At 40.5% G+C, this 13,115-nt stretch overlaps 3 protein-coding genes across 4 annotated transcripts in view; 1 reads left to right on the top strand and 2 right to left on the bottom strand.

Moving 5' to 3' along the window:
• The window catches only part of LOC131136174 (inositol 1,4,5-trisphosphate receptor-interacting protein), a 12,658-nt gene extending 2,857 nt beyond the window's left edge, over window positions 1–9,801 (top strand). The window contains exons 2-3 of the mRNA XM_058082764.1: window positions 5,879–6,050; window positions 6,085–9,801. Coding sequence (XP_057938747.1) covers window positions 5,879–6,050; window positions 6,085–7,553 — 1,641 coding nt within the window. The 3' untranslated portion in view covers window positions 7,554–9,801. The remainder of the gene's footprint in view (window positions 1–5,878; window positions 6,051–6,084) is intronic.
• On the bottom strand, window positions 179–4,349 carry LOC131108014 (calcium homeostasis modulator protein 1). Of its 2 annotated transcripts, XM_058058674.1 has the most exons (3): window positions 4,201–4,349; window positions 2,347–2,931; window positions 179–1,806 (listed from the first exon to the last, which is right to left on the bottom strand). In XM_058058674.1, the coding sequence occupies exons 2-3, from the start codon at window positions 2,890–2,892 to the stop codon at window positions 1,294–1,296; spliced, it is 1,059 nt and encodes a 352-aa protein (XP_057914657.1). In that variant the 5' UTR covers window positions 2,893–2,931; window positions 4,201–4,349; the 3' UTR covers window positions 179–1,293. The 2 variants fall into 2 exon arrangements, with proteins under 2 accessions (XP_057914657.1, XP_057914759.1); XM_058058776.1 differs by lacking the exon at window positions 4,201–4,349 and having other exon boundaries at window positions 2,347–2,936.
• On the bottom strand, window positions 8,486–11,983 carry zp3c (zona pellucida glycoprotein 3c). Its single transcript, XM_058058539.1, has 8 exons — window positions 11,390–11,983; window positions 11,212–11,318; window positions 10,733–10,836; window positions 9,286–9,463; window positions 9,090–9,207; window positions 8,912–9,006; window positions 8,782–8,852; window positions 8,486–8,669 (listed from the first exon to the last, which is right to left on the bottom strand). The coding sequence occupies exons 1-8, from the start codon at window positions 11,915–11,917 to the stop codon at window positions 8,503–8,505; spliced, it is 1,368 nt and encodes a 455-aa protein (XP_057914522.1). The 5' UTR covers window positions 11,918–11,983; the 3' UTR covers window positions 8,486–8,502.
• Between the last annotated feature and the right edge of the window lie 1,132 nt (window positions 11,984–13,115).

The following is a 13,115-nucleotide window of genomic DNA, read 5'->3' on the forward strand; positions in this document are numbered from 1 at the left end:
TGTGTGTTTTTGTCATGTTAGCATTTTGTGTATCAGAGCTTGGTAGTTTTTCTTGGGAGCAACACAAACAATTGTTATGAGTGTCATCACTGATTTGCAGATAAACAAGGGGTGTCATAAATGGAGCCTGGGGACAAAATTCAACACGGCCCTCACTTAAACAATACACAGAAAACCAATCCAATCCAATCCACTTTATTTATATAGCACATTTTATAAACAGAGTTTCCAAAGTGCTGCACAGACGAGTAAAAATAAAAAGTAATAATCCAAAACTAAAAGAGAATTTAAGAAATAAAATAATAAAATAGATATTAAAATATTAAAAACAAGAAACAAAGCAATAAAAGTATAAAAAATAGAACCAATTACAATAAAAACGAAGAACTAAAAGACACAGGACCATACGACTCACTCTGAGTTAAAAGCCACAGAATAAAAGTGGGTTTTAAGACGAGACTTAAAGTTTTCAATATTGGGGGCCTTTTTTTACTTGGGAGGGCAGAGAGTTCCATAGTTTGGGGCCGACCACAGAAAAGGCTCGGTCCCCCCTGGTCTTAAGTCTCGTCTTGGAAAACCCTCCCAAAAATAATACTACTAATAACAACTATAATTGTACACAACACAATAACGCACTAGCCACTAGGTTCCACTGTATATGGGCTTTGATGATTTTTTGCGTCCTTTCATGATGAACATTAGTTCAGCCTAACCGCCATTTCCGCTTGGACGCATTTTACTGCAGCACACAACTTTCCGTGGGAGGAAAGGTTTTTGTGGAAGGGCTGTTAATAAAACCGAGTCTTGCATGGTCGCTACATTTTCGATAATTACATTGATCGGTTTCGGTCAAGTTTCGGTCAAGTGTCCCCTTTGACTTAAATTCTGAGGCGTGATACAGCACATAAATCTGTTAATATTGGAAGTGGACATGTAAACTAAGTCCAAGGAGTGCCATTCAGCATCCACTTCCGTGGGGGCCGCCATGATGGTGAGCAGAATCCAGAAAATATGCAATGAACGACACATAATAGCTGGTCCAAAAGACAGTGGCCACCCCTTGTCACTTTCCGGTAACCCCAATCGCCATGTAGACAATTTAGGTATCAACTTATTGCCACCCCTACCTGAGTAATGGTCTCACCTTGGCCACCCCAGTTAAACATTTAGCATAAAGTGTCCTGTGAGTGCATATTGTTTGCATTCAGTACAACAGTTCATTGAATGTTAAAATCACTGAAATATGTACCCAAGCCCAAGGCGGTCATGCATCAACCATTGTCCCTTTTGCGGTCAGACTTTACTGTAGTACACTGCCCATTCTTTTTTCTCCACGTTATGGGTGTGGCCGTTTGCAAACCCATTTAATGCGCCATTGGCCTCCCCGTTCAATTTGCATTTGTTTTCGCTATTTATTTGCTCCTTTCTCAGTGCAAGAGCGGGCTTGCACGTGTGCCAGTTCCACAAAGCTTTATTCATGTCATCCTGGGCCCTTATACCCAGCAGTTTCTCTTCGTCGTCCCTCCTCTTGTCGTCCTCGTCATGGTCGCTGTCATATTTGCTGGAGCGATGGCGATGCAAGCTACGCATCTCTCCGCTGATGTTCTCAAAGTACTGATGAATGCAAACCTTGGCAAAGCTCTTGGCGTGCTCCTTACAAGTTTCATCAAACATCTTACGCTCAATATCGATGTAGTGAGACCAGTATTTGGTTTTGAGGAAAGCGGCCTGAGTGAAGCACGGCCGTACGGCACGGATCAGGAAGGCTGTGAAGGTTATCATGAGTAAAAATATCCAGCCGCAAGCCTGCGAACAAAGACAATATAGACACGTATTAACAGCAAGCTATCTATTTGATCTGGAGCATCTTGATTAGACATGACGGAAACAGACCCCCGACTGTTCATAGCGCTATAATAGAATCACTTAAAATGTGTTCACATCTATTAAACTGCCTTCATCTGATCAAAGAGCTAATAAGAGAGTGGGTGTTTTGGATAGATGAAAATAGTTCCATGAATAATACATTTGGAGGCTTATCGTTCTTATTAAGCCACTGAAAAGCCACAAGTGCGGTTGACTGCACATTATAGGACTAAAGTACAGCAATGAAGATGTGCTTTGTCATCATGTTTTGTTATTAAATTGTAAAATTACAACCTTTACTGAAGTTATGGAAGCGGAGTTTTGGATGTGTAACACGGAATTGTATAATATGACTAATAGTGTGTTGTTTTTGTCTGATGGCGTATGGCCGTTATGCATTTTTTTCATTGTAGTTTCAGGTCAATATATGCAAGATGAGAACATTGGCAAGAAACATGAAGCACAAAAAGATCACGCCACCTGTGATATGCATTTGATGTACCGTGACGCCGCTGCTCTTATTTCGTGATGCTCAAACAAGTCTTTACATGGAATCTTCGCCAGTAGTTTTATCTTCTCTGTCTCGGGCATCTCCTTGATGAGACTGTAATTCCCAAACTTGTCAATATCCAAATTGATGCTGAAAGCACAGAGGAAGCTCTTCCCATCCATGAGAGTGACTGACACCCACACTGCAGGTGCAATCAAAGATCTCTGCGTGATGGAACAGAACATGTAGCGAAGGATGGAGGGATCCTTCCTCCGTTTTCCCGTCGGCCTTCTCCACTCCTCAGCCAGCACGGACACGTTATTGTTCAATACAAAACCTAATAGAAAGAACCATACAGGAGGGATGATGAGCAGCCCAATACCGTAGCTGTAGTTATACTCGGGAATACAAGGGCAGCTGAACTCAAACGCAGAATACATCTGAGCGCTAGCCAGAGCCATGATACCGCAGATCCCATTCATGAAGGATTCCTGGTTGGACTGAAGGAACTGGAACATCATACGGAATTTATCCATCTTTGCGCTCTTCTCTGGGTTTTAGCTCAAAAGTGATATCTGTAAAAAGAGGTACATCAGAATGTTAAAATGCAGCTTTTAAATCAGGGGTCTCAAACTCAATTTACTTGGGGGCCACTGGAGCTAGAGTCTGGGCGAGACTGGGTCGCCTCAGGTTTTCCAAAAACAAAAAAATTTTTTTTTATTAAAAACAAAAATGAATAAACTTTGCTTTGGTTTTGATTTTCTACAATAAAAGCTCTGATAAAACATTCCACTGTTCTCAAATATCTTACTTTTTATTTTTCTACACAAAATACGATGAAAAATAAATAAACAAATCAAGAATAAAGAAAATCAATCAATCAGTAATAAATAAATAAATATAATAATAACCATAAAACGGCAAATAATAAGAAACCACATATAGTTGGTGGGTAGACAAATGATTTTTTTCAGATTAAAATGAACAAAGCATTATTAGAGCCCTGTAGACATGACAAAACACGACTATAGTCACATTTATACTCTTTTTATTTACAACATATTGCGCAACTGCGGGGTCTTGAGACACATGCTAACTCGCAAACTAGAAAGCTAGCGACCTAAACGGTAGCCTTCAAGTTATTTCCTTTAAACTTAAATAGCCAAGAACTTACCACTTCCACACGGATAGGGAGGATAACTATTAACAGTTATTTAACCTTTAACATGAACATTAATCAAATGTAATATTTTTTTCTGGGTACATGATACCATACAGCATCCATATCAAACTTGCGCGGGCCGCACTAACATTAAACTTTCATATCAAGGCGGGGGCCTCAAACTAGTGTCCTGCGGGCCACATTTGGCCCGTGGGCCGCGTGTTTGAGACCCCTGTTTTAAATGAACAAAACACAAATACAAGACATGAGAAGCTAGTAATGCCTCAAAAGTATAAAAAAAAAGTCACTTCCAAATCTTGTGAGGCTTCTTGTGAGTGTTTACAGTATACATAGATAAAGTAGGTAACAATACAGGTAACACACTTTAACTATGAAATTGGTATCAAGCTCAGTTTTGACTATAGGTGACTCGCTTTTTTTTCTACAAGATTAGAGATATTTTACACAGCTACAATATTATTAATGACATTTTATGGCTGCCAGAGTCCTTAGTTCTATTAAGTACTAATAAATTCCCATCAACACTTCATGGGGTTTGTCTTACTGAGTGTCACCATATGTTCCTGAAGTACCGAGGCTTAGTCTAAGCCAGCTTTCATACAGAGATCCTGGCTACGTGAGTGGATATTGATCACAGAGTTAAACAAATTGCAACACTTACTCGATTGAGGAGTGAAGAGGATTAGAGCTCACACATTTGAATTGTCCATCTGAAGTCGTTTGCTGCCTTCCCGTTGCATGTCAGACTGAATGAAAGTTGTTTCCCTAAGTCTCCGTGGGGATGGTCTTTCTCTTGCACCACGCCTAGCCTCTCATAAGCACCTGTGCTTACGGTGACGTAGAAAGACATTTTCATATGTCTATTTCTCTTGATCATTCATTGCATATGATTTTTAACAGACATTTTAACAACATTTATTCCACATAGCAACAATCTCAGTTGTTTTTCTTGCTTTGCTGTATCTATGTATGTATGTTTGCGTTGTGTTAAGTACTGGTTGAGACATGCAAAATGGTAACAAAACATTCAAATATCTGTGGCTCATCTCTTTAGGACAATTTGGAAATGCTTGATGTCCGATATTGAAGCACTTCACTCCACCGAGTTGGATCGTAGGGGCTTTGTTGGAGCCTCAAAAAAAGAAGTGGTGCATCGGAAAGCCATCAAAGAACAGGCTGAGGAGGTGGAGAAAGGCGGTTTCCTGGCTGTGCGGGAGTTGGGGGCCAGACAGAGAAACATGGACGACTGGTGGTACCCAGGTGATGATCTACGTACATGGGCCCATGTGTAGTACCCGCATAAAAGGTAGACTGGTGGAGCTACATCCAAGCCGGCAAACCATCAATCAGCCTGTACCAATTAATCTGGCAATTAGTCTTAAAACCTTCACAAATATAAAAGCTTCACATTTATTTTGTGTATCTATGGAAACTGAGGACTAATGCTGTACAATTAGTGAAATTATAAATTATTTTATTATTATTATTACTATTATTAGGTGCTGAAGGGGGACACCTACTATACCACATGCCTCTTGCAAACCAGCTCTTTAATTGAAAATTGCATAATTAACTGCGATCCAAAGACAAAGCTTGTTACTGTGGGGAGCGTGTTATTAATTGTACTGGTATGAACTATTTTTTTTTCTATTTTTTAAATCAATATCGCCGATTATATTGGACATCCCTACTGTGAATATTCACTGCTAAATAGGGCCTGATTTTCTGAAAATACTATCATTATTATCCTGAAAATATTATATATTATTATATTATTGAAAGTGTTTTAATTTTAATTGCGCCTCCTAAACAACAAGTTTGTGTCAACCAGTGAGAAGCCAAAAGCAAGATAAAAGATAAGTTGCATTATACACAAACTCCATTCAATATCTCCTTTTCTGAATTTGTGTTCTGTGGCCTGGAACTTCATATTTCATGTCAATGATTACACTTTTGAGATGTGCTCTTTGACTGGTATACAGTTCACAGGAAGTATGAAGCGTGGGCTTTGTGTATGTATTACACAGGAAAGTGTCACAACAAGTGGGTGTACAGGAAATAAGTCATTAACCAAAGACTAGTTACATTAAAATAGGAAGCAGCTGCAGAGGCTGTGACGGTGGGTGCGAGGTTAGTCTTGTTTGTTTCTTTGAAAAAAATTCACAAATTCCTGGAAAAGTGTAAAACTGTAGTTTGTCATATGTATGCTTTTTATGACAGTGAATGGAAATAATTTATAAATGTTCTTTCGTGTTTTGCATTTTCTGATTTGGGTTTACCTGCTATAAATAAGTACTAACAACTCTAATTCTATATATTCTGTATTGATCCATTCACAGACAAGAGTGAAAATGCATGGACATCTTCTGAAAGTGGTTGCTTTTGGGCTCCTTGTGTATCCAAGAGACGACCCTGCGATTGAAGAGGAGGAGAACATCATCTTTCAAAAGTATAATGAGCCCATATTCGAGGAGGTGGAGACCCGGGACCCAAGACTCGTGAGTGAGGAAACTATCGGAGTATTTATGCATCTCATCCAAAAAAGCTAGCATGCAAGTCTCACTACAAGATGTACCTGGCACAAGTGAAGACAAATGTATGTCCGACGTTGACGTACATTGTCAGCCTGCAGAATCAGACCAGCGTTTTAGGAGAAAAATCATCTCCAAAGCAGAAAAAACACCTCAGTCCCACACCGCAGAAGAGGAAGGTTCAACGATGGCCGTCGCCGACCGGGAAAGGGATTATCTCTGGTGCATATGGAATATATTCTCGTTCATTTCGGTGATCCGCTTCATCGGGAAATATCTTCGGAATGAATCTGCTAATGCTAAGATCTTCTGCGCCGCTGAAGTGCCACTTCCCGACAGTTTCACGCTGCGAGAACTCAACAGGAAATGTCTTCAGGTTTCATCCCGAAAGAAATGCAGGGAGGAGGAATTCTTGGAAGGTTTAATGGAGGACCTGCTGGAATCCATGAGGGCTACCAGTGTTGGAAATGGCGGTATGGTCATTGGGGACTTTCAGATGATAGATGGACGGAATTTTATTATCCCAGCTCATCCTTACACTTTTGAGTATCTGCTCTGCAACAAGCAGGCAACTGACCTGCTGCCAGACCTGCACATCCGGGGTCGGATAAAACTGGTGGAAAATAAATTCCAAAGTGACTTCCCCTGCCGTTCTCCCGATGCAAATGACATGGTTTGCTTATTGCATGGTGAGATTGAGGAAGCCAAGACAAAAGCCAAATATTGTGCAAAAAACAGCCCGTTTTTATCAAAGTCACGGCTGAGGAGATGGATCCAGAGCACCGTGAGGGATGCTTGGTCAAGGATTTCTCATAAATACAGATTTGAACTAATCACCTGCTACAGCAATGCAACCGGTACCCTTGAAGTTCGATTTCAATCAGGAAAGAAGATTCGATTCAATATAAGACCTGTTTTTAAACTCGACACGGATTCCTACTTCTACAGCAGCCCATCTTCTAGCACCCTGGATGAAATCTGGACATTGTCACTGAACATCTATGAGGATCGACTCTTAGTACGCATGTCTAAACAGCTCCCTGAAAACTCATGCCACATTCAGACTTTAGAAATCGTTTATTTCCTTCACAGCAGACAGGCGGCGCTGTCGGGAAGCGGCGCTTTAACGGCTTGGCATTGCAAAATTGCACTAATGCATGTGCTTTTTGTCATCGAGCCATCACGGTGGAGACCACAGTTTGTGGCCTACAGGCTGCGTGACTTACTGGTCTTCATAGCGAGAAGCCTGCGGGAAAAGCTTCTTTACCATATTCTTATTGGAAACACTTTGGCTCAAAAGACCCTCACGCTCCCTGAGGAGTTGACGCGTGCTAAACCGGTAAACCTCTTCCATCCCCTTGTGGTGCACGAGTGCATCTACAGGAATACGCTTACTTTTTTCCAGGAGATGCTAAGAAACGCAAACGTTCAAATACTTGATTATGTAGGCAACTTTCATGCAAATACAATTTCTTCCAGATGAAGAATTTGTCAACATTTGCATTTGAAAATAAAGGACATTTTTCAGAAAATAAACGGAAAAAATTGGGAGGAAAATTAAACTTTTATTATTTTATTATTTTATTATTTTTATATATTATTATTATAAAGTACAAATCACTGAATACAGGGCGGAAACAACTGACTCCCCTGGCTACTGTCAGTCAAAATCAATGACCACTCCTCCACCATGGACCCTCGATGTATTTCAGTATTTAAGTTCAAGTTTAGGGGCGGCACGGCGGTCGAGTGGTTAGTGCGCAGAGCTGGGAGATCAGGGTTCAATTCCACCCTCGGCCATTTTTTCTCCGGTACTCCGGTTTCCTCCCACATTCCAAAAACATGCTAGGTTAATTGGCCACTCCAAATTGTCCATAGGTATGAATGTGAGTGTGAATGGTTGTTTGTCTATATGTGCCCTGTGATTGGCTGGCGACCAGTCCAGGGTGTACCCCGCCTCTCGCCCGAAGACAGCTAGGATAGGCTCCAGCACCCCCCGCGACCCTCGTGAGGAAAAGCGGTAGAAAATGAATGAATGAATGAATGAAAGTTCAAGTTTAGGGGCGGCACGGCGGGGGAGTGGTTAATGCGCAGAGCTAGGAGACCAGGGTTCAATTCCACCCTCGGCCATCTCTGTGTGGAGTTTGCATGTTGCATGTTCTCATGGGTTTTCTCCGGTACTCCGGTTTCCTCCCACATTCCAAAAACATGCTAGGTTAATTGGCCACGGGTATGAATGTGAGTGTGAATGGTTGTTTGGTCTATATGTGATTGGCATGAATGAAGTTCAAGTTTATTCAATTTAAATGGGGAGTTCAGCTTCCCCTGTAGCCAATGAGCAACGGCCACTGATTGACAGCTATGACTACCAATTAAACGCTGCACACCACGGATGACATGGAGTCACTTTATTTATAAAAGCACACAGACCTTCAATAGCTTGTCTCCCAGTGACTTAGGAAGTCTCGATGCCCAGCTAAATCCTCTGAGCCGGAGGTTCCCCAAATGGAGGATCCGGGCTGTAGCTCAAACTCCGGGTTTGCGGCCTCCCCTCCGAAGTTGACCCTCCACGAGGGGCTTGAGACCACATTCTCAGAAGCTGTTGGACAGATCATTTTAATGAAGTTACTTGCTGTTACATGTAAAATGGCTTTTGAAGTGTTGGTTATTGCTTGCATAAAATCCAAATATTAGATGGAGGCCAAGTGTACCTTTTGTTTGTGGCAAGCAGGAGGATTCACAGCAGGCACACACAGCATCACTGCCATATAACTCCTTCCACCTGAAGCGAAGACAACAATTACTCACTGATCAAAAGCGGTGATGCAATAGTGTATTTACTTTTTAGACGCTTGATCATAATTGCACGCCTTTGAACTCTGGGTTGGTGTAGGATCGCCCATCGATAACTCACAGTGCAGGTAGAGTTGCTGAAACTTTAAAAAAAAAAAAATGGCCAGTGCAGCAAATATGCTATTTGTTTACAGTTTGGAGGCATGTGTGTTCAACTGAGTGTTACCGGTGATGAAGTATCAACCATGTCCTTGAAAATGAAGGCGCTCACACAGAACCTTTGGACATTTTTGAGGCCCTTAAGAAACATCGAGTGTCGTGTCATCATGCCGTCGTACATACACCTGCAATGAAAGAACGATAGAACTGTGAGGTTGAAATGCGACATCAAGCTCGAAAAAAAAATGAGTTGAACAATTTACCCTTGGTTGTCGATGACCGTGTATTTAGGTTCTGAAGTCGGATCTTGGGAAACCGTCATGAAACACTTGTTGATGTAAAGCCTCTGGTGTGTTGCCGTGTTGCCAGATAGCTTTACCTCAAAGTACATTGGCTGTCCCAGGATAAACGATTTGTCACCAACAATTTCATTCCCAGATGCTGAAAAGACAAAATACTTGCCAAAAACCCAAAATTATTCAAAATTCCACTTTTTAAGGTGCGACGGTGATCGGTCTTTTGCTGTACTGTAATGACCATATACAAGATTAGCCACAGCAAGATAAAGTACATGTGTGTGAATGAGACGGACCCAAGTGGAAGAGTGAGGTTACAGGGAGAATTTTAACTACCTGGGGTCAACAGTCCAGAACAATAGAAATTGTGAAAAGGAGGTGAAGAAGCATGTGCAGGAAGGATGGAACGGGTGGAGAAAAGTGTCAGAGAAAGAGAAGAGTTTCAGCTAAAATGAAAGGAAAGGTATACAAAACTATGGTGAGACCAGCCATGTTGTTTGGTCTAGAGCAGGGGTGGGCAAACTTTTTGACTCGCGGGCCGCATTGATATAACAAAATTTCCGGGGGGGCAGACTATATATTTTACACGTAACAGTCCACCTGGTATTATTGTATCTGTAAAATTGTCATGCAATCTGCTATTATTATTTATTATTTTATATTTATATTTAAATATTTTAAAAATAATAAAATATTAATAATAAAAATAAAAATAAAATAATTATTATATTATTATGTAAAATATGCAAATATAACAATATTATATATAATTAATATAATAATTAGCATTAATATAATAAATATAATAATCATAATAGTTATAATAACAATATAATTATTATTATTTTAATTTTTATTATTATTATGTGCTTGTGTCTCTTTTTTCAGGAGCACTTTGTAAACAACAGACCATGTCAAACAACGAAATTGATAAAACCATCAAAAGGTTGGCTCAGGCCATGATGCCAGGTTGTATGTTGAGTTTAAATTAAATACTTTGGAAAGATTGGGCGGGCTGTATTCAAACACTTGGCGGGCCGGATGTGGCCCCCGGGCCGTAGTTTGCCCACCCCTGGTCTAGAGACACTAGTTCCACTGAGGAAAAGACAGGAAACAGAACCGGAGGAAGCATAGATGAGGATTCTGAGGTTCTCATTGGGAGTGACCGGGATGGATAGGATCAGGAAGGAGTACATCAGAGGGACATTACATGTTAGAGGCCTTGGAGATAAAGTCAGTTATGTTATGTTATTGTATGGAGGGGATTGGTTTGCTGTGGTGACCCCTGAAGGGAAAAGCCCAAAGAGCAAGAAGACTGTCCATGTGTGAGGCATATCATATTTTTTTTAACACTGAATACAACTAAATGTGTGCATTTTTAATCAAGTGAAGTAGACATGGGACAAAATCCTACCATCTTGTGGAGTGAGGATAAAAGAATGTTTGGGTCTGAGGGGTTTGTACACGGTGCCTCTCCTTAGCTGGATAGAGATGCCAGGGTTGAAGGAGTGAAAATATCTGCACAACATAAACATTGTCGGTTAATGCAAAACTTATGACTGCCTTATCATGAAATGTCATACTCTACACCAGGGGTCCCCAAACTTTTTCCAGTGAGGGCCACATGACTTTTCCCTCCTCTGAAGGGGGGCCAGAGTCAGGGTAGTTTGTTTGTTTGTTTATGTTCTATGACTGGGGCAAAGTGTGGTTGTAGTCACGTCACAATAGGTTACCATTTCCAGTTCTATGACAGAAAAATGTACATGCTTTATTGTTCAGGGGGCCGGGTCATATGTGGAAGTGGGCCGTGTCCGGCCCCCGGGCCTTAGTTTGGGGACCACTGCTCTACACTGCATAATACGCAATCGCTTGAAAGTGTAAGAGGTATCTTACCGTGGGTATTTGCACTGCAGGGAAATGCTAAATGGCATGTCTCGTATAACTGTAGTAGTTGGGTTGTACTGGAGCGTAATACTGACGAGTAAATGGTCTTTCTGACTCTACAACACAAACATATGTATAGATTATCGTATGCACAGTGACGGAACACAGAAAAAAAGAAGACACGAACCTCTCTCACGAATCCGCAGTCACTTTTCAGAAGGTACAGAAGGTAATAATGATCTTTGGTGCCTTCATTAACAGGACAGGAACCTAGTTTCAAGTCTTTAAATGCATCCGAAGTTGAGAAGAGCTCCCTTCTTACTCTTACGTACATCCGGTCAACATGGCACAGGACCTCAACGAGCTTAGATGTACCTGTTCCTCCCGGTGTGACAATGGGGGGAGGTGGTGCAAGTAACATTTTCCTTACAGAGTCAGGGACAAACCTGAAACCTTTTTCGGGCTTGAAAAGCTCTTTTGGGTCCTGTGAGGAAGAAACAATTCGATACCAAGGAGACATTTTTCTTTGAGGTGGTGAGGATCCACTCCTTAAGAATGTGACATCAGACATCGGGGACACTTTTTCATTCATCTCTGGTTCCATTTCGGCTTCTGAGCTATCCGATTCTAATTCTGCATCTCCATTTCCAGGAACGTGTGTAAATGAATTTGGACAAATTAGGAGTAAGAAAAGCCAAGTGGACGTCAACCCCATCTTCTTACAGACTTTTTTCTTCTACAGCTGCATGTCTCCTCAGCTAATCAGTGTCAGAATCCTCAGCTGGAGTTAATGCCAACTAAAGGTGGCAATCCAAATATCGATACCAGAGTAGTATCGCTATCCAAAAAGGGCTAGTGATATTTTTCAGTTCTCTTCTATGTTTATTTTTAATTTTGTTGTTTTAATATATTGTGCAAATATATTGTTTGGGGGGGCAAAAATCCAAAGCATTTGAATGTGAGCCAAATCGTAGTACTTTTTTTTGCAATATTTGCTCAAATTATATCATATTCATTCGTTCATTTTCTACCGCTTATTCTCACAAGGGTCCCAGGGTGCTGGAGCCTACCCTGGACTGTTCGTCAGCCAATCACAGGGCAAAATTATATTATATACGTATAAGGTGTATTATTATACAGTTGTATTTATATACTTGTAGTAGTACTTAAGTTTGTTTTCTACAAATACTGTTTTGTCTTTCCTAAAAATCTATGTCCTGTTTTTTTTATTTTGATGATCAGCAAACTAAAGACAAAAATCACAAACTCATTAGATGAGCTTCAAAAATATACAAGTAAAAAGTATCGGTATTGATAAAACTGGCATTTACTTGGTATCGGATCGATACTTACAAGCGTAGTATCGCACATCTCTAATGTTGCAGGAGTCAAACTGTCACCCAATATGTCAATACGTACTGTTATTGTTGTTATATACTGTTATAATATATATATTTTATGATGCGGTTCAAAACAACGTCACTTTAATATTGGAACATTTTTGAACGTCGCCCGAACCAGCGTTGCCAAATGCACGATAATTATTCTATTTGTACAATTGTTTCACCCCCGTAATTTGTCCAAGCAATAATTTCACAAATTCATATTCGTAGCATAATTTTGACACATTCAATATTATTACAATAGAAAAACATAATACGACATGCAATACGGCTGTATTGTTTCATATGCTTCTTCACAGCCAGATAAGGTTGCTGTTCAACCAGTAGCATTTTTTTTCGCCATCAGAGCTTGTAGTTTATATAAACGTCATACTGCATTGCAAGCCATACTAAACTCCGGTGATGTTTTACCGTAGCAGATGCTTCTGAGCAACATCAAACTGTGTATGTACGATATTTTCCCTCAATATGCGATAATTACTTTCTTATCTGGCAACACAGTCCCGGACA

Source organism: Doryrhamphus excisus, chromosome 1, assembly GCF_030265055.1.
Source record: "Doryrhamphus excisus isolate RoL2022-K1 chromosome 1, RoL_Dexc_1.0, whole genome shotgun sequence".
Classification (NCBI taxonomy): domain Eukaryota; kingdom Metazoa; phylum Chordata; class Actinopteri; order Syngnathiformes; family Syngnathidae; genus Doryrhamphus; species Doryrhamphus excisus.